At 37.7% G+C, this 26,921-nt stretch overlaps 2 protein-coding genes across 2 annotated transcripts; both read left to right on the forward strand.

The window, feature by feature from the left end:
* Window positions 1-786: 786 nt before the first annotated feature.
* On the forward strand, window positions 787-3,029 carry LOC113770312 (F-box/FBD/LRR-repeat protein At3g51530-like). The gene is made up of 5 exons (XM_027314731.1): window positions 787-831; window positions 951-1,124; window positions 1,199-1,648; window positions 2,003-2,146; window positions 2,525-3,029. Exons 1-5 carry the CDS (start codon window positions 787-789, stop codon window positions 2,834-2,836), a joined length of 1,125 nt encoding a protein of 374 aa, XP_027170532.1. The 3' UTR covers window positions 2,837-3,029.
* Window positions 3,030-6,206: 3,177 nt separating this feature from the next.
* LOC113770313 lies at window positions 6,207-8,169 on the forward strand. The gene is made up of 2 exons (XM_027314732.1): window positions 6,207-7,150; window positions 7,260-8,169. The coding sequence occupies exons 1-2, from the start codon at window positions 6,207-6,209 to the stop codon at window positions 8,167-8,169; spliced, it is 1,854 nt and encodes a 617-aa protein (XP_027170533.1).
* Window positions 8,170-26,921: the final 18,752 nt, after the last annotated feature.

Raw genomic sequence — 26,921 nt, forward strand, 5'->3', positions numbered from 1 at the left:
GAACGGTGGCTGTACTTATCTCCCCTGGCTCGACAGTGGGCTGCAGCAGTTAGTTTCAAAATTCCTTTTTTTTTTTTGGAATCGTAATTGATTGTAGCTGCCTCACTTCCATATTAGTTTTCTTTTCTTTTTTGTTTTCTGGTAGGATCTTTAGTTTAGCCATGTTATTTGCCTGCTAAGTTTGTGGTTTACGTTTTTTGGTAGCTTATATGCATATATATTCCTACCATGAATGTTTGATATCTGTTAGATTTTTGGAGCAATTTTGTCATGCAGCATCCTTTAATTAGAATGATTTTGGCCAAGACAGAATTTATATTAGATTTCTTTGATTATAGGACGAATTTCTGGTAAACATGCTTAAGCTGAATTATATTTGTTTCATTTGTTGACTGATTTTGTCTGCCGGCATGCTTGCGGTTTATTCCAAGGTTATGTTTTTATTGCTGCGGTATATTTGTGTTTTATGTATTGTTATTTACGTTGGAAGAAGAGCATGCGAGGAGGACAACAAAACAATCCTGGGTTGTAGCAGATTTTTTTTTTTGGCTGTTGTTTTTGGATTCTATGCTATCTGTCCTGGTCATTCTTAATGGGTATTTTGTCAGGCTTACTTTCCTTCTAAGGACTTTTATGGTTCTTTTGTTCACATAGGACTCCAGGTGGTCAATTAACGAGCTTCAGCATAGTAATCTTGTTCTTAAAATGGTACTAAATGGAATTCTTTGTCGTTCATTTTCTCATTCCTGATAACAGACAGAAAAGTAGCAGAAAGTTTTGATCTTAATGGAATCAAGGGCAATACTTGCCACTGGTTTTGGACCGAGGAAGGTGAGACAGGATCACTCTTACTAACACAAAACAAAAGAAGTTTCTTTCTTGTAACTATTTGCTAAAGGAAACATATGTTTGCTGCTGGATCTTTTTCTTCCTCTCGCCCTTCTTAATAGTGTGCAAAGACAGGGCAGCCCCTCAAGGATCAGATTAGTCAGCTTCCAGATGGAATCCTTGTTTATATTCTGTCTTGTCTAATGCTAAAAGAAGCTGCCAGAACAAGTGTTCTTTCAAAGCGTTGGATAGATCCATGGAGGTCCATGGCTTGCCTTGATTTTGATGCATTAAAAGTGCTAAAGAAGATGTTCTCAATACCCAGCTGGGGAAGGTATGTGGCCTTTGTTAGAAAGGAAAGGCGAAGTAGGTTGAATGGGTTGACAAGGTGCTGCTTCAATCAGACAAGTCCTTGGCATTAGGTTATTTGAGAGTTGCTTTTTATTTGGACAAATTTTATGGAGATAAGATTCATAAATGGCCTCAGCATGCATTTGCAAGGAAAGTGCAAAGGCTGGAATTGAACCTGTTTCCAGATGATGGCCCGCCTTCTTCTCGAGAATCATATACTTTCCATTATGAACTTTTTCGCCTTAGCAGTGGTAAATCTCAACCTGGTTACTCTGAAATCCGTCATCATTCACAGATTGGCTTCAAGTCCCTTAGAGCATTGAGTTTGAAAAGTCTGAATGTAACTGGGGAGGTACTGGAATTCTTCTTGATCAATTGTCCATTTCTTGAGCGCCTGGTAGTGGAGGCCTCTTCAGTTTTGATCAACCTTCGAGTTTGTGGTCCATCTATTGCCTTGAAATATCTGGAGGTATGCTACTGTTTGAGGTTGCAATCCATTATTGTCAACGACACAAATTTAGTCTCCCTTAAAACTGCTGCAGCACACCATCTTGTACTTCAGAATGTCCCCATGCTTGTGAATGTATGGGTTTCTGGGGATTCCCTTAACTTGGTCAGGGATGTTGTTTCTTGGCTTTCTTGCTGCTTGTCAAAACTAGAGGTTCTTACTTTACGTGCCAATACGCTTCACATTTCACAGGTTTTTTCAAGTTATTCAGTGAAATTCTTGGAAGAGATTCTTTTCCATGTATTGCTTAATAATCACTGCCAACTGCTTGCCTCACTGGTTTGACTTTGCTTTCTTCTTGTCTGATCATCCTAGGAAAAAGGAATTGTTCGTGAGCTTCCTCAACTTACTAATCTGAAGGAGTTCGTCTTAATAGCCTTTGCATCAAAAGATGACAGTTTGATTGGATTTACTTCTTTGATCAGGGCTTCGCCCAACTTGGAGAAGTTTGTGCTGAAGGTAGCATATTGCTGTACTAATCTCAGGCATTGCTTTCTTTTATTGTCTCGTTTGGTTTTCTTGAGCCTTGCTTTAGTTATTCTTGTCTTTCACTGTGGCATTTGCCATATGCCATGCCATGCCATTGAGCATTATACTCTGGGACTTGAACATTCTTATGATTATGAACTTTTAAATGCAGTTTAGGATCCCAATCAATTCTTGAAAGCGAGAAAGCAATGATTATACTAATATGCTTGGTATCAGACATGCTGTTTCTGCTGCTGCTCCTATTCTTTTCTTTCTTTTTCTAATTTGTGTTGGGTACTCTTAGCAGATTTTCCCCCATTCTTTTTGATCTGCAATATTTTAGTTATTGACAGCTTAATCTGTTTGCAGTTGGAATCATGGTGGGATGATATGGTCAGGGGAGATAGAAAGTTGAAGAAAGCTGCTAGCTTTCCGCTCCAACATCTGAAAGTGGTCGAGTTACTTGGATACTATGGTCACAGAAGTGAACTAGAACTTGTTGAATACTTCCTCGAGAATACTATTGTCCTCGAGAAACTTATAATTGACCCTCGTGGTCCGCGTAATCTCAAATCGCCCAAAATGCGCAAGGAAAAGAAGCAGGAAAAGTTAGCTAGAAATTGTGCCAAGCAACAGCTCAGGGGATTAATACCTTCACATGTTGAATTTTCGATTCTATAGCTGCAAACAGCAAATGCAGCTAAATTTAGGTTCATGCACACGAAGTTGTGGTCCTTGGCCTCCGTCAAGATTTAAGTGTTTAGCTAGCGCTAATGACACTTGGGTTTGGTTACTCGTTAATTCCAAAAGGTCCATATTTGTTGTGCAGGGTGGAAATGGAGCACTGGTAGTGGGCTGGAAATGGAGTGTCTAGAATCATGACCTCCCACTTTATTTAAAAAAAAAAAAAAAAAAAGGTAGCTGGAGAGGTTGTCGGGGACAGGAGTACTTGTATCATAAATAAATAATAATTACATAGCTGAATGAATGAAGTGTAAACCATGATGGTTCCTACTGACGGTTGACACGTTTGCCTTCGTTCAATTGAATCACGACCAAAATGCGAGACGATTATTGGGTGATAGATGCATCATAATGTTTGTTAACGAGTGCAAATGATTGTTTAAATGGATACTTATTCAATATTTTGAGGTTGACCTGAGTAAAATATAAAGAGTTTGAGCTATGTGTCAACGCCAATTCTTTGTAGGAGCAAATAAGCAAAATGCAAGTAGTTTTGTGTAAGCAAGATTGTGGAACTTGCTTGAAGCCCCTTCCTGTCGGAGCATGTCCCAGTTTGTCCTCAGGCCACACGACTTATAAGCACGCCTCCCAGGCCAATTTTTCGCTCACTGCAAAGCGTTAGATTTAACCCCTTCTCTTGGAGTATCTTTTAGTGGATGGTTTTGTTCGTCTTACCATGGATTCTGTTATCCAAATCTTGTCTGCTAACTTAGGCAACCATTATTCCTTGTTTTATTAAACATATAGATAAAGAGGGGAAACCCCCTGCCACGTAGGATGGTCGTCCGCCCATGTGGCAACTGAGGATTGGCCGGTGGTGCTGCCAGGTAGGTTTGTTTTTTTTTTGTTCCTCATGGTAGGTGGTTCAACCATGGGCCTCTTTTGTTTTTGTTTTCCTTGGAGACAGTTGTGATGCTGTCGGTTTGTCATTAATCATAGTCATTAGTTATTAGTCATCAGTTAGTCATTTTTGGGGACAGCAACTTGCTGGTCAGTGCTGAAATTACGCTTTCCCCACCAAGGTTTCTTTTTTTTACTTGTTTTGTTTTTTTGTATTCGTTGGTGATATTTTGTGGGGTGGTGTCCATCTATGTAAAATTACCTTTGCCGCCGAATTTTCGCTGTCTGAGACTTTAAGTTTTTTACAGTTCAGCAGCTCATCTCTGTACGGCTATGGCAGGATCTCTCGTAACCGTTGGACAATTCCGTCGATTTTTTGTTGGGCAATTTTCCTTTTTGGGTTCCGTTCGGGCTGCTTCTCTTCATTCTGCCTCCTGCTCGCTGGTTTCTGCTATCGCTTGTTTGCTGTTTGCTGTGGTCTGTTCTCATGCTTGCTTCTGGTTTTCTTTTTTTTTGTTGTGTCTTTTACCTCTATTCATCCTATATTCTTTTTGTTTCTGGTTCTTAGCTTTATAGGTGGCTACTGTTGCATTGCCGCCTTCCATAACCACAGGTGTGTGTTCTTAATCTTTCTTTCTCTGCTTTGTTATGATGCATTGATGTTCTGCATGTTCCTGTTTCTTTTGCTGCCAAAGATTTTCCTACCTTTTCTCTTGATTTTTAGCTCCTTTCACCTCTTCGTTGGCCGCTTTTGTTAGCTTTTTAGTCTGCTGCTGCATTGCCATTTTCCATGAACCCGCGCCCGGATTCTTAATCTTTTTCGGCTCTGTTTTTTTGTAGTAAGGAGGTCTCCTGTTGCCTGCACTTATGCTGTGCATGTTCACGCTTGTTTTGCTTCCAGATGTTTTTTCCTTTCTTTTTCGGTTTTTTCTCGTTTTTTCTTGCTCTTTTATATTTTTTTTCTCATTCCTCAGCTTTCTTTCGGGTCCTTTCTTTTTGCGCTTTATTTGTTTGCTGTAATGCTTGTTAGTGCCTTCTGTGACCTACTTTCCTTCTTCTTACTTTTTGCCCATGTTTTTCTGCCTTGTTTCTGTTCTTCTGTGCATGCTGAAGTTTTGATCTTTTTTTTAATCCTGTAGCTATTTCCTGCGCCGTCCCTGTTCCTCTTGGTGATCCTTTTGCTTTGGAGGCGTGTGCTTTTAGTCGACTCTTGTTTGAATCAATTCAGGTTTTTTAGCTATTGTGCCTTGTGCTTTTTCCTTCTGCTATGCATCCTTTTATTGTTGTCCTGCTGTCCTGGAACTCCTTCTTGGATAATTTGGTTTAGCCTGTGTTGTATACCTCTGGTGCGTGCCTTTAGGCCTTTTCTGTTTAGTTGCATCTATTCCATTTTTTGCTCTCGTTTGTTGTGCGGTTTGGATGCTATTAAGTCATTTCCTCTCTGATTGTTGGTCTTACTTTCTGTTCTTGAGTCTTCCGGTCTAAGAACATGGATATAAATGCAAGACGCCGTAAACGGTATGCGGAAATGCCACAGCATGAAAAGGCTGACCTTTTGCGCCGTCGTCGTGATGCTAATTCTGCAAAAAAACAGAGGCTTTCTGTTCCTGTTGCTGGTCGCGAAACTACCTCACTTCTTGCTGAGGTCGAGAGTAGCCAGCTTAATGCTGGGACCTCTCTCAGTTGTGTTTTCCCCAGTGGTCCTTTCCAACATGTCAATAGTACGTATTATGGCCAGTCAATTCCCAATTTGCCACCCGCGCTGAGTAATTTAGGTATTCCTGCGCTTAGTGGTTGGACGCTAGGGATATTCTACGATCACGTTGCCATCTTAATGCTGGATTTCCTGCATTAAATCGCCAGCATGAAACCTCTTTCTCTACTGGCCTACACCTTCAATTTCCATCTTCTTCTCCTGGTGGTACAAGTTAAACTTTTTCTATTTCTTTGAGCCACTTGTTTTCTATTCCTTCGACTTTACATTTGCTGATTGTGTACCCTCCTGTCTCGGTTGGTGGTTAATGCTGCAGAACAGCACATGGACTCAGCATCTGCCACCAACGACATACTTCAGCCGTCTATTTGTCAGGGGGAGATTTGCCACCTTTTTACTCAAACACCTCCTCCTTATCTGCGCTCTGGTTGCCAGAATCAGCTTTGCAGTGCTGTGCATCATACAGCTGATGTCTAGTTATGCTCTGCTAGGCAGCTATCTCCTCGTGTCGGACCAGAAACTCTGCCTTCGTCTGCTTTGTCTCGTGGTAATATTATTATTCAGCCAATTTTCCTAATCCTGGTTTCTTCGTGCCTATCTAGTGTAGCTGTTCCGAAGACTGCATCTATTATTTAGCTTTTGCTACTGATAGTTCATACCATCTTATGTTTCTATTTATTTGGTCATAACCTCCCGTGCCCTTTGTTCTTTTGCTTCTTTTTTACTGTTATCCTTGGTTCCGGTTCTCTAGCCATGATAGCTTTTCGCTGTGAAATTATAGCTCCCTCTTGTTGCCGTAGCAGTTCGAAACTTTGTAGGCTGGAAAAAATCCCTGAGAAATCTCTTATCCTCCCCAATGTTCTAGCTTGTGAACATTGCGATGCTAAGAGGTTTCACATGGAGCCTCCTTCTTTTTGTTGCCGTAGCGGCGAGGTTAAAATTGTCCCTCCTCCCATGCCTTACAGTCTGAAGCGATTATTTACTGGTTCTGATAAGGAGTGCGAGGACTTTCAAAGAAAAGCCCGCACTTATAATAATAATGTCGCTTTTACATCGTATGCTGCAAAATATGACAGGAAATTAACAAAAAACAAGCCTGGAGTGTATACGTTTCGAGTTCAGGGTCAGGTTTATCACTTTTTGAACTCTTTGCTGTCAAACGGTGATCAACCTAGTGGAATTCAGTTATACTTTTATGATACTGATGAAGAATTAAGGAGGAGGACTGAAAACTGCGATAAGCTTCGTGAGAGTACTTTGAAGCTGCTTATGAGTATACTCCAAGATAATCCTTATGCAAAATTCTTTAAGAGCTTAAGGGATCTTCCAAATCTTGAGGATCATACAATTATTCTCAATTCTAATCCTACCTTAGACCAGCGAGTATATAATCTTCCTACTGCATCCCAAGTTGCTGCTATTTGGACTGAAATTGATGATGATTCAGTTGATATGCGTCCTCACATTCAGGTCTATAGTCACTCTAGCATGAGTTATAGAGTTCAGCCTTATTATGGATGCTGTGATTCTTTGCAGTACCCTCTCCTCTTTCCTAGAGGTGAATCTGGGTGGCATTATGGAATTAAGCGCTTTCATAAGAAGGAGAAAAAGGGAAATTTGTCTGCCATCAACCAATCTGTTGATCTTTCCTCCGTAGATACTCCATCACAGCTGTTAGAGTTGGAACAAAGAGGCACGTTTATTTTTTCCTTGCCTTTTTTTTTATTCCATTTATCTATCAGGTGTACATTTTTTCCTCATTATGTCTATATGTTTATTCTTTTTAGTTGCTGACAAGGGTTGAAGTGAGGACTATTTTGTGTCTGCTAGAGAATATTATTGTTACAAGTTTCAAGTGAGAGATGATGATGCATCTATGTTGCTGCACACCCTTAGGTTGTTTCAACAGTTTGTCGTGGGTTCTTATATTAAGATCGAGACGTCTAGGCTTGACTTTCACAGAAAAAAACAAAATGCAATACGTACTGAAATTCTCCAAGGGGTTTTAGATAGCATTGCTATTGGTCAGACGCAGGGTTCTAAAGTTGGTCGAAGGACTATTTTACCTGCTTCTTTTATTGGGGTTCCGAGGGACATGAAACGCAGATATTTGGATGCAATGGCTTTGGTTCAGAAATATGGAAAGCCTGACATTTTTTTGACCATGACATGCAATCCAATGTGGAAGGAAATTCATGAAGGTTTGCGATATACAGAAAAGCCGCAGGATAGGCCTGATTTATTGTCTAGAGTTTTTAGAGCTAAATTTGAAGTGGTCAAGAATGAGCTTCTGCACAAACACATTTTTGGAGAGGTTGCAGCGTGTGTCTATGCTATCGAATTTCAGAAGCACGACCTTCCTCATGCTCATGTCCTCTTAATTCTTAAGCCTGAGTTCAAATTATTAAATGCTGAATCGTATGATAAAATTGTTTGTGCTGAACTTCCTGATCCAAAAGAGGATCAGCACTTGTACTCTCTCGTTGTGAAACATATGCTTCATGGTCCCTGTGGAGATATGGATAGAAGTTACCCTTACATGAAAAATGGTTCTTGTAAAAGCCATTATCCAAAAGATTTTTCTGAACATACTATTCATGCCGAAGATTCTTACCCGTGTTATAGAAGGAGGGATGATGGTAGAAAGATGAAGTTCGTCGGCATGAATTGGATAATCGATGGGTTATACCTCATAATCGATACCTCCTTACTTTGATCAATTGCCATATGAATGTGGAAATATGTTCTACTATCAAGCTTGTCAAATACCTTTACAAATATGTCTTCAAAGGACCTGATCTTATCAGTTTTCAGGTCATCGATCAGCCTTCTTCTGCTGATGTTGACGAAATCAGTAATTTTCAGAAAGCTAGGTGGATATCTCCACCAGAAGCATTATGGCGAATCTATGAATTCCGCCTTAGTGAAATGACTCCATCCGTTTATACTCTTCAAGTCCATCTTCCTGCTCAGCAGCCCATTTCTTTTGACAGTAATTCAGATTTGAACTACTTGCTCAAAAATATCGATTTCTCTAGGACGATGCTGACTGAATTTTTTAATACAAACAAGTCAAATGCAAAGGCACAGACCTTAAAATGTTTGTATAGGGAATTTCCAGAACATTTCGTGTGGACTCCTAAAACAAAATCATGGTCCGAAAGGGAGCGTTGCCGAGCAATAGGGAGATTAGTTACGGCAAATCCAAAGGAAGGTGAGCGCTATTTTTTACGCCTTTTGTTATGTCATGTTCGTGGCCCAACGTCATTTGATCATCTTTTAACTGTTAGCGGTGAACGGATGAACTCCTTTAGAGAAGTTGCTCTTAGGCTGGGTTTGTTAGATTCTGATAACTACATACAAGAAACTCTAGAGGAAGCTGTAGCCTTTCAGATGCCATCATCATTGCGGTTATTATTTGCTACTCTCCTATTCTACTGCTCTCCCACTGATCCTAAACTCTTGTGGACTAGGTTTCAAAAGGACCTCTCGGCAGATTATATTCATGCTCAGAAGTATACTAATTATTCTGATTGTGAGATAAAAAACCAAGTTCTGGAAGACATTAATAAGTCATTAGTACAGATGGGAAAGAGTCTGAGTGAGTTTCACATAGTTACTGATTCCTTTGCTGCTCCTGAACGGATCACCAGAGAAGTAGATAGTGAGAGGAACATTGTGATTGATCCTGAGGATATATTACTGCCTTCGAAGTTGAACGCTGAACAACGACATGCATTTGATTTAATTTTACACTCAGTGTTCTCTTCAGAAGGTAGAGCCTTCTTTATTGACGGCCCTGGTGGAACCGGAAAGACTTTCCTATAACGGTCGCTACTGTCTGCTTTAAGGTCACAAGGTTACGTTGCTATTGCTGTTGCTACCTCTGGTGTTGCAGCATCGATTCTTCCTGGAGGAAGAACGGCACACTCTAGGTTTAAAATTCCTTTGGATTTCACAAAGAGTAAAACCTGCCAGCTCAGCAAACAGAGCAGTGTAGCTAAGTTGATTTGTGAATCTAAATTGATCCTTTGGGACGAAGCATCCATGGCTAAGAGACAAACGATTGAAGCCTTCAACGATTTGCTTCAGGACTTGAAAGATTCTGATCTGCCCTTTGGTGGCCATGTTGTTGTTTTTGGTGGAGACTTTTGACAGACTCTACCAGTTATTGAACAGGCTTCTAAACAGGATTTGATAGAATCAAGCCTTGTTAGTTCACCATTGTGGTTGTCTATGCACAAGTTGACATTGAGAGCAAACATGCGAGCTATTTTGAACCCAACCTTTTCTGATTTTTTGTTACGTATTGGTGAAGGCCGAGAGCCTGTTGACGAAAATGCAGATATATTGCTTCCTTCTCACTTAGTAATTCCCTATCATGCCAAACACGAGTCCTTGGCTAGGTTATTCCGATATCTATCGCCTATTTTTTCTTTCAATGACTTTTAACTCGTATGTTTTGTTTTTTTGACTGGAAAATCATCGATGTTAAATGCAGATTTATACATTCTGTTTTCCCAGACCTGAATCTTTATTCAGCTGATCCTTATCAAATGATCAACAGATGCATCCTTTCTCCTAGAAACAGCTCTGTTGATGAACTTAATGAGGTGATCATTGAAAAATTTCCAGGCAAGCTTTATACCTATGTAAGTTCAGAAAAAACTGTCAATCAAAGGTTTCAAGGAGATTATGAAGACTTCCTAAATAGTCAAAATCCAAAGGGACTCCCTCCACATAATCTATTGCTTAAAGAAAACTGTCCTATCATGCTTCTCAGAAACTTGAACCCTGCTGAAGGCCTATGTAATGGCACAAGGCTTATATGTAGGGAATTACGCCGGCATACCATCTGTGCTGAAATTGTGTTTGGACAGCACAAAGGGAAGCGAGTTTTCATTCCCAGAATTCCTCTACAAACCTCTGATAATGAAAAACATGGTATTCCTTTCATAAGAACCCAGTTCCCCATCCGGCTATGTTTCGCCATGACAATTAACAAGTCTCAAGGCCAGACTTTGGATTATGTTGAAATTTATCTACGCGAGCCTGTTTTTTCTCATGGTCAGCTTTATGTTGCACTATCTAGAGCAAGGACTTCTAATACAGTTAAAATTTTGCTTGTTCCCGGAACTTTTGACGATATCAAAATCGATAACAAAACAAGAAATGTTGTTTTTAGTGAAGTGTTTCATTTAGCTAGAATGTGACATCTCTCTGACAAGGTGAGTTTATACGAAATATTTGCCACTTGTAATTATTGCTTTTCTCAGTTTCATTCTCATGCCTTCTGTCTTCTTCGTTTCGTATTCATCTCTTCGGATCCATTCTCCTTTTTCCCTTTAGGATGTCACAAACTCTTCCAATGAAAGCCATTCTTCCTGGCACGCAAAAATGGACATGCAGGGTCACAGTTCAAGAAAAACAGCATGTTACATCATCGATTGGTACTCCAACAAAAAAATAGAAATTTGTTTTTCTGGACTCAGAGGTACATAACTAGGCAATTCACTATCTTAGTTCCCTGCTTAAACAAGAATAGCTACAGTTGAGAAAGTCTCTAATGCTTATGTTCTAATTTATCAGCTACAGCTTTCAGAACCTTTCTCGTTCCATTCATTTCCCTCCCTTACAACAGCTTATTGCTTCGGATGAAATTAATACCTCTTCTATATTTTAATAGGGATCTCTGGTTGAAGGAATCATTTTTAATAATGATATCCCTAGAATGAGCCCTCTTCTACAAGTGTATAAAAAATATCTTATCTCGAATGCTGTTGTCAGACCAATCCCTCCAAAATTCCAATCTAAAGGTCTGCACACACAATGGGTTATATCCACCAAGACACTTGTTGAAGAGGTCATTGATGATGAAGATACTGTGCCTGTGAAGCTCAGCTATACCAAATTTACTGATCTAATCAAATACATGGATCATAAAGATCAGTCTGTAGCTGCGTTTCTTTGTTTAAAATATATCCGTGTGCAGTCTTTCTTTTCTTTCATAACCTCTGTTTACATTTTCTTCTTTTAAAATAGATATCTTGGCTGTTGTTATATCTGCAATGGACCAGAAACATGTAAACAAGGATGGTAGAGAATCCATTGTTCAGAAGTTTGTCCTTGTTAATGAAGAGTATGAGCTTCTCTTATTTATAATCATTTCTTATATTGAACTTTTGCAGTTTCTGCTTTAACTGATCTATTGGTCTCTCTGTAAACCAGCTTTCAAACTGTTAAGCTCTCCATGTGGGATGCCTTTGTGAATGATGAAGGCCAGAAATTGATACAAAGCATGCATAAGTTCCCTGTTGTTATATGCAGAAGAATCAAAGTTGGCTGTTATAATGGTCCATAGCAAAGACTTTCTCAGTAGCTATCTGTTATCTTTTTTTTCTCTGCTTCTTTTTCCATCAGTCATGCATAAACTTTTCTTTTAGGTGTGGCTTTATCTACGTGGTTTGACTCTGTTATTCTTGTTGATCCACCTATCCAAGAAGCTAGAGAGCTAAAAAATTGGTACCCTCATGAACATGTGTTTCTTATCTTTCACTATGCATACTCTGTTTTTTCCCCCATGTTTGAATCTTATCTACCATTTTTTGCAACAGGGCGGTGAGAAATGAGAACCTTCTTTTGAATATAGTTTACCGGAAACTATACGACAACTATAATCCAAACCTCTCGCTTCAGCCAAACCAAAAATTTACTAACGTTTGCAATCTCACAGGGATGCAGAAGGTATAGTGCAAGTATATTTTTCCCATCATTATTTATCCATATGCTTCTCGGCCTAATGATGGTTCACCGTGCTCTTTCAGGCAGCATGGGTGAAAGTTAGATTCTCTTTCGAACACATTTTTCAAAAATACTGGTATATGGCCTGCAGTGAGTGTTTTCGCTCTACATCGGCAATGCACAGAGTTACTTTCCTCTGTAATTCGTGTAAGGGAAAACACGAAGCTCAGCCAAGGTGAGCTGTTACACAATAACAAGCCTTCACCTCAATTTATCTGTTTCCTTTTATATATTTTAATGTCTTTGATAAATAATATCTCTATTCTTTCCCCTTTTACCTTACAACATTGTCTATATACCTGATCTCCCTGTATAGATGCCGCTTTGACACTGATTTGGAAGATGAAACTGGCACCGTGACAGCTTCCATATTTGGAGATCTGGCTGAAAAACTCCTTACCTTCACCGCTGCTGACGCAATGAATCATTTTGATCAGGTATCTCTGTTACCTCTGCATTGTATTTGCCATGAAGCCATGCACTCTTTTCGCCTTATTAATGTCATCTTGTTCGCTATTCTGTTTATGCAATTTTTCCAGAACATAGAGCTGCATCTTGATCATGTCCATGAATCTTTGAAAACAAAGTGGTTTGTTGCACATCTGAAACCTGTTCAGAGTCAGCTTGCAGATGCAAAGCAACGATATACTATTATATATTGTTGCGAAGTATCAGAGTATCAAAGTGAGCAAGAAGTTATTCCTCATGAAAGTAGTGTGTTTCCACTGACCTGCACCGATATTGACTCTCCTAAAGCCATTGCTGAGGGTATACTTTTGTTCTTTATCGCTATATTTTTTTTCCCCCTAATTCTCATCTTTCTCCCATATTTAAATTTTAGTATTCCTTTTAACATGCAGTCGCTTCTTCATCAAAAAGAAAGCTTTCTCTTCTTAGCAAATTTAATGAAAGCGAGACAAGTGATTCGACACCGTCACAGCTGATTCAGCCAGAATCTACTGAAGACGACTCTGCAAAGAAAGCAAGATTAGAATAACCATTGCAATGTTCAAGAAATAGACTTAATATTTTTGGTTTTTTGTAAATCGTGGCTGCTCATTTTTACTCTGCTGGGACAAATGCTGTCTGTTAATTATCCAACCTGTTCTCTTTTGCAAACTTCATTTTGGGGGTTATACCTGTCTCCATGCATTTTCTTCTTTTATTTGAACATGTAAATGAAGCAGCTCTTTTAACCATTTGCATCTGCTACGTCAGATGATTGTCTTCATTGCCTGTCAACTATCTATTAAGCTGTATTTCTTTTGTCCTATTCTTTCTTGTTATTCTTCCTTAAACCAATTTAGCTTTTTCCCATTCCTTATTATATAAATCAATTAATCCTTCACTTCTACATAGAATGTTTACGTTTTTTTTTGTACCACTAATACTGCCTACAAATTATACATGCACGAAGCAAAAACATAAATATTTAAAACATTGGTTTTCATTACCAACTCATGTCATTTCACTGAAGAGTCGCTCATCCACTTTTTATCCTCCTTGCTGGTTAGACTCTGACCATTATACCACTTTGTTTTCCTCTGGATTCGTTGTGTTTAACAAATACACATTGGCTTATATACACATCCAGCTCATCCGCTTCTTCACCTTTTGCCCTCTTTCAAAATTTCTCAGCCTTTACTTCTGCAGCTTTTAAATTATTGCAAACATGCCAACCTAAAGACTGCAAGAAACATTGATATCAATAAAATATCTGACGCAGCAGGCCATTGCCTCTTTATATATCATACCTTCTTTATTAACCATGTCATGTCCTACGCTTAACTAGCATGAAACTGAAAGAAAAAACTGCAGCTCTATACAAAGGATTGCAGAACTTAGGATGCGCTCTTAGGATACGCTGCTAGGGATGAAATACGAAGTGCAGAGCTCTATCTCCAACTCATTCATCCGCTTGCCCTTTTTTACCTATATGTGCCATTGGTATTCCCTCTTGTCTAACGCCCTTCTACATACATCAGTTTAATGGTGCAAGGTCCTCTCGCTTGCCCATCAAATTTTCAGGTGGCTAGCAATGATTTCCAGCCGCACTGTTTTATAATTAAATGTAGCCATAGAGGACAGGTATGACATTTTTCCCCTCTCCAAATATAACTTTCAATTTCACTGTTTATAAATTGTTTATATCGGGTTGTCTCACTTTATTTGCTCAAACTTGAAAAATTCAGATTTTACCTTCCCACTTCGAAGCACTAATTAATCGACACCAGACAAACGTCATCATTCTCAGATATGGAATGCGAAGTTGGCCTATCACAGTTAATAATGGTTCGTTTGGGGATGGATGGGATGAATATTGTCGTGACAATATCGTTGCAACGCATGATATGGTAATGCTTCGACATGCCGGTCGTCTTATTTTCGATGTTCTTCATTTCTGTGAACTCCAGCAGCAGGTTTACCTGCCTTGGACAGTTCCATTGCCAAATCTTTCGCAGAATGCTACTTATCATGAACAAGGCCAGTACATATCTACCCTCAATTTATACAGTCCTTTCCATCATAATTATTTCTTTCTCATTAAATGCTCAATGACCTTAGATCATAGACGCTCGCCGATTATCCAACATAGAGTGGCTTCATCATTACAACCAGATTTTTGTCAATGAATATATGATTCTCATTGCTTTTATCAGATCTTTAACTCGTCAACTCCAAACACACTGGTAAGCTATTTTTATGTTCGGTTTCCTTCGTTCCATTTCACCTGCTTTTACATTGTCAGCTTTCCATGCTAACTGTTTCCAATCTTTGCCAGAAAATTCCAAAATTCGCTAATCACTTCTTAAATGGTATGAAGACTCCCACCATTCTAATCAAAACGGGACATAACACTGCAGAAATTGGAGTTAAACGCAACAGGCTCAAAAAAAATTGGAGATCCTTCGTTCTCCAGCACCAGTTGCAGCACAACGATTTTCTTGTATTTGTTCCAGAATCACAAAATACATTTGCAGTCTTGATTTTTGATTATAATGGAACTGAGAAGATATTTCCATGGTACCAAACAGTTACTATTTGATCAAATAATCAGCCTTGCACCTAAACTATCTCATATATAGTTTGCACCTGAAATCATCCATCTCACCGGTGGACCGTTGCCATCCTCATTTTCTGCAGCTTCTGATATTTTCTTCCTCCATTGTACTTTGCAAGAGACTTTAAAGGAACAAATTTTTTCAGCTCTGTATTATTCATTGTTTGAGTTAGCTTTAATGTAATTTCGCTTCCATCGTCTTGTATTTGCTCACTTGTTTCGCCTTCGTTGCAGCAATGAACTATTATAATTCAAGTAGCCTCAATAGTCTGTGCATCCTCTAACTGAGCCATCAATTTATAAGCAAACGATAAGGCATTACATTCAAACTTTGTCTACCGGATTTATATAGCTTGTTCACCACTATTACATGTGACTTCACCTCCATCAAAACGTCATTTCCAAACCTGCTAAATATTTTCTGCTCTTTACAGACCTCTACAAGTTACTTCCACTACTTTTCTTGCAGCCTTTCACACTAAGGTTGCTCTTGGTTGCTACAATTCTCCACAAGCGAACGCAGCCGTTCTGTCTTTTCTATATAGATATGTTCATCGTGTAATGTCAACGACCAAAAGTAAAAGAATGCTGCGTGGACATCAACAACCAAACGTTAAAGCAACTATAATCTAATAGTATGTATCAGCTTTACTTTTTAAATTCAGTTCTACTTCTCCTCTAAATTTTTGACAGCGCATCCTAAGCTCTGCACTTCGTACTTCATCCGTAGCAGTATATATGACGTTTGCCTAGCATTACTTTTCCCATACCAATACAACCAAGTTCCTATTACTTTTTGCTCTGCTTCTTATTCCTTTTAGTTCTGTTTCATCTTCTTCGTCAGTAATCTTGCGCATCTTCTTGTTCCTTCCACTTCCCGCACCTTTTTAACTTTTCCACTCACCTGTTAATTATTTCCTCTGTACGTTGACTTTATTTGTCCCACTCGTTCTACAAAATAATATTGTTTCTCGTTTGACTTCGTTCCTTTGTTTAGACTTACCATCTGCTTTCTTTTATTTCGTTATAGATCCTCTTACGATGGAAGCCAATGACATTCCCTTATCTGCTATCGATCCATCTCTACTAAATTGGAGTGTTTTTCTCCGAGCAATTGAAGTCACTCATACCAAAAAAGGTTCCTCAGCTCATCAAATACGTCGCAAGTTTATATTGGCAGATGACCGAGTAACATTGATCTGGTTATTTCTTTTCTGTTATGCCTATTAGACTGCATCAACTCATGACTTTATTCTTATTCCAGGGCCTTCGAGTTACAATCTATGCTGCTGAAAATATGATTGAACAATTTGCCACCTTGCTTATCCCTTTCAAAAAGTACTACATATCCAAAGCTGCTGTTCGCCAGCCACAAAATTTTGCTGATGCTGATGAATATCCATTCTATTGGCTCCTCACTCCGAGCACCATAATACATGAAATACAGGAACCGGTTCCTTCATTTCCTTTTCATTTTCACCTAAACCCTTTTTCTATGCTTGATATCTTTGCTGATACCCATCACTTACTAAGTGAGTAACATCTTTCACAGTCCATTTTTTTTTTAATCCTCATCAAAGTCTATCGCTTGTGTTATAATATATTCTTTTGTCCCACCTATGTTAGACGTCATGGGAGTTGTTGTCCATATTTTGCCTCATAAAACAACACCTTTTCACGGATCACCCTCTATTTCTCGAGATTATGTCATTATTGATCAAAGGTAAATCCTTCCTAGGCTATCCCATTCTTTTCTTATCGTAATCTATAAAACAAAAATGCATCTATTAACAAAGCTTGTGTTCTCTTTTTCTTCCCAGTATGAAACCAATGATTCTAACCCTCTGGAATGAATTCGAAGAAATAGATGGTCCCATCATTAGAGCTCCTGGCCGCCATTTTCCAATCATTGTTGCAATAAGAGTCAATGTCACAACAAACAATTGTAGCTATACACTTCACCCTCTTTATCTAATTAATGTTAAATACATCCATTGCTTTCAAAGCTCTTAGTATTGACACTTCTTTTTTTTTGGAGCTCAGACCTGAGCTTCTCGACCTGTCATTGTTCAACCATTATAGTAGCTCCATTTGCTTAAGAGGCAATGCATCTTGATCACTGGTGAGAAGTATAAAATATATGCTGCACCATTATCGCATCTGCATTCTACTGCCTAAGAAACATTTTTTCCCTTTTATATGCATCAGGTACCATAGTCATGCATTTGTGATAGACAAGTTTGTTGCTAGGGGAAATTACGCTAATCCACGAATTCTTCTCCCTCCTGTTACCGCTGATAGGATTCTTCGTATTAGTACTGCACTCCAGCAGGTTGCAATCTTATTCTTTTTTATATTCCATAAATCATGTTTGCCTCCCTTCCATCTTTACTATTATTGTTTTGCAGAGAACAAATAATGCGTGGGTTAAAGGAATCATTGAAATTTCGCTTAGACCCCAAAAATTATTCTATATGGCATGCCCCCAATGTAATCAACCAAACAGCTTTGCAACCGCCTCAATAGTTATATGTGAATACTGTCAGGCAACCACTGAACTTTTACCAAGGTTTTTAAAGCTATTCAGTCAATCCATTCACTTAATAAATTCGTACAATCCAAACTGTTTATAGCAATTATACACTCTTCTCCCTTACAGAGCTTGTATTACTATTTCGGTTGCTGATTCAAGCGGATCATTAGCTGCTACTGCTATGGGAATGGAAGCTGAAAACTTAATTAGCTACTCAGCTGCTAAGCTCCGTTATTTTTACCAACAGGTACCTACTGATCATTGTCCATTCGCAAATATTTTCTTCCCTTTGTCTTATCTTTACATTGATTTTTCCCTTCGGTTTCTTCAAACAGAGGATTGAGATAACTTCGCACCTCGTGCGCACTTTACATGGAAAAACAAATCTATTCTACATTAGACCTTCCTCTTCCAGAATTGTCGGCATCAAATGTGCAACGTATGAAATAATTACTTCCTATGCTACGGATGAAGCCATGAACATCAATGATGTCAACTTCAATGGTCTTAACATCGACAACTAAGCCTTTGTTCCATTAGCTTTAAGTTTTAAGCTGTTTCAGGCCAGATGACTATTAGCCTCTGTACTTTTGCAAATATTAACGCATGCATGTATTTTGAATTATTGCAACAACAAATGCAATTTATATGCTCCAACCTTTTGTCTGATTTCATTCGGTGGTTTTACATTTGTGCGTTATCAACTTCGTTGTCAAACTCCGTTAAAGTGCTATGCCTGGGCATATACATCTTCAAATTTCCCACCGCGCACTTGCGCGGTGAACCCCTCCTAGTTATCAACATAAGTAGATAAAGAGCGAAGGGCTCTGATGACCTGGAATGTTTTCGTCGTCCTCTCACGTGCGCTGTGCGTGGTTCCTGACGACGTCGTTTTGTGTTGTTCGCCAATGTGTTCCTCGCGCATGACTCTTCGAACTCTAACCCTAGGTCAGACCAAAACGCCGCCTCTCTTCCCTTCCCTTTCTTCTCGTCTCTCTCCTCAACCTTTCTCTCTGATCATTCTTCTTCCTCTCTCTCTCTCTCTCACTCGATCTTGACCTCTTTATTTTCTCCTCTGACTTTCTCCACCACACCGTCTCCCTCTCCTCTAGGAGCTGCTTCTACCCCCAACATCACGAGTCCCCCTTCTCCCACCTCCCTGTGATTTCCTTTCCACCTCCCTGCGCTTCAAGTTCGTCGTCGTCGGATCCCCTCCCAGCCTTTGGGAGGACTTTCGATCCCACCACAAGATCCTCGTAGTCATCAGCATTTTTTACTGCTCTTCCTCCCTCGATCTCCATTCTCTCGCCCTTCAATTTTATTTTTAAATTTTTTGCTCCTCATTTTTTTTGCAGCCTGAATATCAATATTAGGCAGTATTTCGGTGTTTTTGGCTTTTCGATTATTTTCCTGTTTCCCAGTCTACATGCGAAGATGCCTTTGCTTTTTTGTGATGCTTTGCTTTGGTTTTCGAAAACATCTTGAAATTCTATGGCTTAATAGATGGTCATTTAATGGTTTTTTTTTTGTATCTTGGCTAATTGTATTCTTTTTATTTTTCAGGGGATTTTTCTTCAACAGCTTCAACAACAGGGTGCAACACCATCTGGGACGAACAACCCTATGAAGAGAATTTTGAGAAAGAGGTCGGTCAAGATGATTGCCCGTGATTTCATTCATTTGTTATTTTTTAGAGGTTTTTTTTTTGGTCATGGTGAATTGTATGTAAGTTTTTTGATGGTTTTGATGAATTGGAGTCCTATGTGTTTAATTGCTTTTAGATCCGTGACTTTTCTTTTCTTTTGGTTGTAATAGTCGAATTCGGATCTTTGCTGTGCTTTTGCTCTGTTGTATATTTGTGTATGGATTCGTGTGCACTGCCAATTTTTCGTCTATCACCGTGTATGCTATTTAGGAGATAGGTGGACTAGCATGGAAAACTACTGTGTTGGAATGCGAAATTGATTTTTGGCATCATTATGTTTGCTGATTTGAAGTGATTTTGAGCTATTCTTGTAAGGGAAGATGTAAAGAAGTTTTCTTTTTCTTTTTCTTTTTCTTTTCCCCATGATGAATTTGTAGGTGTGGGCACTATAAGAAGCTTGCTCCAGAGTACGAGAAGGTCGGTGCAAGTTTCAAGAAAGTTAAATCTGTTTTGATTGGAAAGGTTAGCCTTTCAGCTCTTTTTTGATCCATTGACCCTTTCAGATATGGTAGGAAAAGTCTCATTTTTACTCTAGGTTCGTAGTGTTGCTATATCAATTAGGACATTTGCCATGGGTTATTAAATAGTTTAGCTAAAGTTGGTACAATCTAAAGCTTGAAACTTCTGGGAATGTTACTATTGCATTGCTGTAGAGAACTCATATATGATGCAAAATTCATGGTTTTTGCCATGCTATCGTGGTGGGCTTGTTTTAATGAATTTTGGAGTTGTACATTATTAAGGGTTTTGTCATTGTTTGAATCATCTATCTTTGTGCTTTTTCTGATCACCTTAGGAGTTGCCATCCTTGGAAGTTACATTAATATAGAGCAAGATGCTACGGCAAAACTCTCTCAGACAAACTATACGGTTATTTCGTGTTGAAAAAGTGCTTACATTTTTCTTTTTATCCTTGCAAACTGGATATGTTCTATTTGATTTCCATCACTGAAATCTTGAGAAAGTGGAACCTGAGGTCCATTGCTATCTGGTTGCTTGTTGGCATCAACATCAGTTTAACTGTCTTAGCTATTGTGAATCTTCTATTTTGCATCTGATTTAATGTCAATACTTAAAAGATTAATCAACGATTTAGCTATGAATTATAGCAAAATAAGTTTAATTTTTGAACTTATTATCAAATTATATTTGTTGTAGGTGAACTGCAATGAGCATAAGATATAGTGTTTGTGGTTACCCTATATCCAATGGTTTCCAAAAGGTTCTTTGGAGCCCAAAAAGTTAGTTTATGTGAAATGCTGGAGTTTTCAAAAGGTCTTTGTTTTTCCTTACTTGCTCTGTTGAAATGATATCTATCCTGGTGTTGACTCTATGTAAATATAACTTACATGCCTTGAGTTCATACAATTGTATTCCTCATGAATCTATTTTTATTCTCAGGTATGAAGGTGCACGACCTGCAGAAGCCCTTGTTGAGTTTGTGAATAGTGAAGGAGGTAATGTTATTGTCTAGCTGGCTTGTGTTTTGTGGTCCATAAGTGTAATCCATGCTAACAAGTTTGGTAGATTTACGTTAAACCATATTTTGGTAGAAGTGTTGAATAATCCACAAGGTTGTTAAAATCCAATCCATATTACTTACGAAGATTAGAAATTTACTTCACCTTAAGATATCACCAATCTCTTTTGGATTCATTGTGCTGAAATATCACCTTAAATACCTGATACTGGAACTTTGGCGTTAATTCTTCCTGATCTTGAGCATACATGAACTGTACACTTCCATCCATCGTTGAAGACCTGACCTTACTTAGTTTCATTTCCAATGAGGTTTCTTCTCCATCATTTTTCATTATGAAAAATTTTTATTTTCCAAAGATTAGATTTAATCTTAATGAATTTGTTGCTTTTTCCTATTTGAATCAGATGAGATGAGCTTTGCAAGACATTTCTTATCATTTTGCCATTGCAATAGTTTCTAGAAAATGCAGAGCCAAGGTACATGCATGTAAAAAAAAAAATATTCTGGAATATTTTTCAAAGTGAGACTCATTTTGGCTAATGAATACTTATTAGCAGGTTTACAATGTTGTTAAGTTACCAGAACTTTATTGTGTCAGCAATACACTATATAATCTGCCTACCCTACCGCCAAAGGTGTTTCTATTACATTTTAGGCAAGAATAATGAGTGTTCTGGTAAATGGTGAGGTTGAGTATGATAAAATTCAGCCCTTGAGAAAAATGCCACATTTACATTTTTACATGAAAAACGCAAGTTTTTCGTTTTGTTAGTTGTGTACATTGATGGCCTATATCTAGTACCATGAAATAATTGCTTAGAATAATAGTTTATGCAAATTGATGGGGTCTGATGCCAAGTTTAAGAGGGATAGAGTAGTGTAATGCAATTGTTTGTTCCTTAAGTGAGCTGACTTCAATTAATGAGCTATTTTTATTTACTTGATGATAATGTAAACAGTGAGTTACATAATGCTATAGGGGTTGGTTAAAGGGGAAAGGAATTATATTATAATGAGGTGTATGTTTGGTAACGGTAGATTTTTGGATATGAAAATGATAATAATGCATAATGTTTTTGCCCGAAAAGGTGATAGTAGTTATTATTTTTTTGTTAAGTTTGGTGCATGATGACATGTAGTACTTAGTTTGCTTTAATTATGGTTGATTCCATCCAAATTTGAGATTGTTTGTATGTAATTTGCAGGTTGATGGCGCTAAAATTTTCTTGTGGATTTGAACAAGGTGCTTAAATGAGCTGACTTTTCTTCAAATTGGGAATGGTTTATGGATGGTAGTTTTCATAGTCATGTCATAATGGAATCCAGTAATGTGTTAAAAATATCATAGATTAATGCTTAGTTCATAATTACCAAAATATGTAGTTTGTACGAGTGTAGATTCTATTTTTTCACAATCTATTTTTGGTTCATATATTGTTTCCACTTACTTTTTTTAAGCTGTACATGAATACACATTTTTTTCATATATCATTGTCGGCTATTGAGCGAATTGTTGAATGTTATCGGGAAGTTGGGTTCCATGAAATTGCCAAATTGTGCTATGCAGAAATTGAATTGAAGTTGATTTTGGCATATTCATATTTTGCTTTCATGTACATTTCCAATTTTGTAATCTGCTACCGCCTACAATTCTGGAATTACGTCCGAAGATGATATTTTGGATTATGTTATGACGTTGATTATAACATTCAATTGAATTCAAGACCAAGTTTCTGCCTGCCAAGTCACCTGCACAAGCAGGCCGTTGGCTCTGAGTTTTGCAAAAATCTTAAAACCTCTTATAGAGTGCATTCTCTCTCTCTCTCTCTTTCTCTCCAATGACCAATGTAAGTTCTATGTGTTGAACATAGATGATCTAGATTATTCCTCCTCCCAAAATTGCTGTATTCTTGGTGTAATAAACAAAATTAATTCTAATTCAATTGAAATGTGTTCTTTTGAATTTATATATAATAAAAGTAACAAAGAGACACCTATCATCTCTCACACACAGATATGCAAGGAAAAAGTCACACTGTAGTATTCTAACCAAAAAAAAATTAAACCGATTTTCACTGTTACTGGATTCCGCACTTCAGTTTTAGCATTAGTTCAGCTTATGAAATTGTTTTCTTGCAAATGCCGTTTCTCCCTCTCCTTGACAGCTTCTTTAGCAATCCTCCACTTCCCCTTTTTTCAACAGTACTTTTTTTTTCTCTTATAACGTACGACTTATGACGTACGATATATGCAAATCATCATGTTCTATGCTTTTACACTTAATGAAAAATGCTGAACTTTATTCTCATGCTAAACAAGCAATAGAGTAAAGATAAGACAAGAATTCAATTTCTAGCTAAATAGCTTTAAATCTCAGCAGTACCTTTATATAAATCTAAATAAATATTCGTACTATTTTCGTGAAGCGATTGTACCTTTTATTTATTCATGTATATTTATGTTTAACTGCGTACATAAAATTATTAACCGACAAATATTTTTGTTCTATGACTCCATATATTTAAGAGGGCATGTTTTATATTTATCCCAACGCGCAACGCGCGTTTTATGCCTCCTAGTTGATAAAAAAAAGGGGTGAGCACTTGTTAAAATGTAATTCAGGAGTTGGATTTTAGAAAGATAACATTAATGAAAAAATGCATAAATGCAATGGAAAGTAGTAATTGTTAATATTTGTATATATATGGTAAATTGAGTAGAATTTAGGTGTGTTAACGAGTATCGAACAGACTCTTGTTAGAAAAACCCCCAAAAAAAAAGAAAAGAAAAGCTGTAACTTCATCTTCGTCGTTTTCCTGAATCACCATCGTCATTGCAAACAGTACCGTAGGCAAGAATTTGGGGAAGTTTGAGCCTTTGAGGTGACCACAATTGCAAAAGGGATACTTTGCATTTAGTCCTGCAACTTTGTTCTTCTCCCCCCCCCCCCCCCCCCCAGAAAAAACACCCCTCTCTCTCCCCTTCAAATATTAGAGTTGCAATTATTCGGCTGGACACTGGTGGAAATTGGAAAACCGGCCGGAATTGATCGTTATCCCAAGCAAGTTTTCTACTGACTAAGCCAGAGCAACAATTCCTGGAAAAAGCAAAATATTGAGAATAATAATCCAGTACGTTGAAATGGCCTGATGCAAATGTTGTTTCATAATCAGGATGCTTGATTCTTTTATGTTAGTGCTAATGAAATCAGTGTAACCTTGTTAACCAACATATATTTAATAGGACTAAGCAAATTTTACTTTGGTTGGCATTCCAACCTATTCTAATTATTTGGGATGGAAAATGAAACAGGCAGTCAAATCGTGGATTATGTAAGTACGATCAAAATTGTGGAATTAATATTTCAATTGCTATTCATTTCATATAGTAAGTGAACTACACAAATAACTCTTTCTCTATTTAAAAATCCTACACTTCACCTAAAAGTTCTGCTGACACTAGCTCATGAACCTTGATTCTTTTTTTTCCTTTTTCATTCTATTTTTTGAAATTTTTTTTTAACTTTTCGACAATTGGTTTTCTGGAACCATCAACTTCCCGAGTTTGGGTGGTTGCTTCAACAACCCAAATGTTTGTTGAGGTTTTTTTCATTAAGTTTTTCAAGTCATCTTTTTCCTCTCAAGGAATAATTGATTTAAAAGTCTTTTGAGGTATATTTTGGCCAGTTAGACTGACAAAATTGTAGGGCATCCATGTTTAACTTTGTGATTGGTACTTTTTGGTTATGTTCAAATTTGCACTAATTAACAACAATTCAAAAAGATGCTACAAGACTGTTTTACCAAGATCTATTAATGTTAAACCAAATTAGTAACATAATCAAGAATTAATTATAGATTGTCATCATAATTTTCATAGTAAAACATGGAATTCAAAATAGCACCTTTATATATCTCTAATTTTTATTGATTATCAACATATTTTTCCCCTATAATTCATCTAGAATGATTTTTTTTAATTCCTATTAATCTTAGATCTTGGCTCCACCACTAATTGATAGCTCCAACTCCCATCTCGGTTTTGACATGGTCTCGTGAGCAGAAAGATTACACACTCATTTGATTTGATTGGTTTGAATCAATCAGGATAAGCACAAAGTAATGGAACCGTTGCTATGGACGTTTAATGTAGATGTTTACAGGATAAGCCAATTGATCTAATTGATCTAGGAATAGGTCCTTCAAATCTATTAAATGCAAGGGAAAGATCAATCACATCTTGCATACCTCCAATTGTACTAGGGATGATCCCTGAAATTTGATTCATAGAAACATTTAACAGTGTTGCAGCCTTTAAACTTCCGATTTCTGAGGGAAGAGAGCCACTCAAATAGTTTGAAGACAAATCAAGATGCAAGAGATCACCGAGGCTCCCTAAGCTTGAAGGTAGAGCAGAGTTAAATTTGTTGGAACTTAGATAAATGTATCTTAGAGATGTAATGTTCCCTAAGCATGCTGGCACCGTGCAGATAACTTTTGTACATAGAATTAGGCTATAGCAGTAAATAGTTGTATTTTGTATGGCAGGTTGAATTTCGGGTTCATCTTGGTTATTGCCAATTGCTACAATGTACATGGCAGGAAGATTTAAAAGTTAGTATGCACAAAATTTTAATTATTTTGATTTTGATTCTAGATAGGGTGATGTTATGTCCCGATTTTGGGATGTGACAACACATATAGTGGCTTCTTTTCTTCTAAATTCTCTTGTTCATTGCACGAATGAGGAGAGAGTTATCTTGGCTGAAAATTTTTGAAGGCTTTTCTGAACTGAAAAGGGAAAAGTGGATTAAAAAGGATCAAGTGATGATATTCCATCCAACTTGCTTGGGAATCCATCAATGGTTGTCAATTAATCAAAATTATGAAATTATGAAGATGAATTGTGTTTTGACTTGAAGAACAAAATTAGTCCAAACCCCAAACATTGGGAATCAAAAGTGCAATTTTCCCTTCATGATAGAAATGATACACCATGAAGGCCTAAACTGGTTTCTATCAAATATGGTTTACTTTTGTCATAGGTTGTAAATTATTTTCGTTGAAGTGGTAATATAAAAATCTTCTATTATGCTTGAATAACAAATTGATTGTCGAAAAATGTTTTTGATTTCTTCCACAAAATTCTGTAGTTTCCCAGCTTGCAACAAGTTGAAGCTCAAAAAGCCAAATTGAATACATTTATTCCACCAGCTAAACAAATGCCTTACTATCATTACAATACAAGTATTATAGAGATTAAATACTTGGCCTTTGTGGTTTCACAGAACTTGAACTGCAACAGAGTATATTTAAATATCAAAACAAGCCAATGTTCCACATATCATATACCAACCAATGAATATTAAGCGCAAATAAGTAAAATCGATGTATATAAAAGGCAATGCTCAAAAGCTTTATGCGTAATAGCATTTTTTTCAGCATATATATTTGCTACAAAATAAAAAGTCTAACTATATGAAACAGAACCTGACTTGTCTTGCACGGTGGACACCCGCTAACCTTGATGCTATAGTCTCTGAAGACTATTCTAATGTCACCGAATAGCGACCTGATATTGTGCGAAGTTCTAACCCAGCAAGATGTTTAAAGAAGACTTGACGGTGGCCCTTCGCCGCCCCGGTCCCTTAGGGTAGGGCTGTAATCAAGTCGAGTCGAGCGCGAGTATTGCTATACTCGAGCTCAACTCGACAGTAGAGATATGTTGCTCGACTTCGAGCTCGAGCTCGAGTGAGTAACAGAAATGGAGTTCGCACTCGAACATGAAAAATTGCTCGAAAACTCGAGATCGATTCGATTTCTTGTGAGTATGACTCGAGCTCGAGTACTTGACTCGAGCTCGAGATTCTTGTCCACTTCTAGAAT

The sequence above is a fragment of the Coffea eugenioides genome, chromosome 5 (genome assembly GCF_003713205.1).
Source record: "Coffea eugenioides isolate CCC68of chromosome 5, Ceug_1.0, whole genome shotgun sequence".
Lineage (NCBI taxonomy): Eukaryota > Viridiplantae > Streptophyta > Magnoliopsida > Gentianales > Rubiaceae > Coffea > Coffea eugenioides.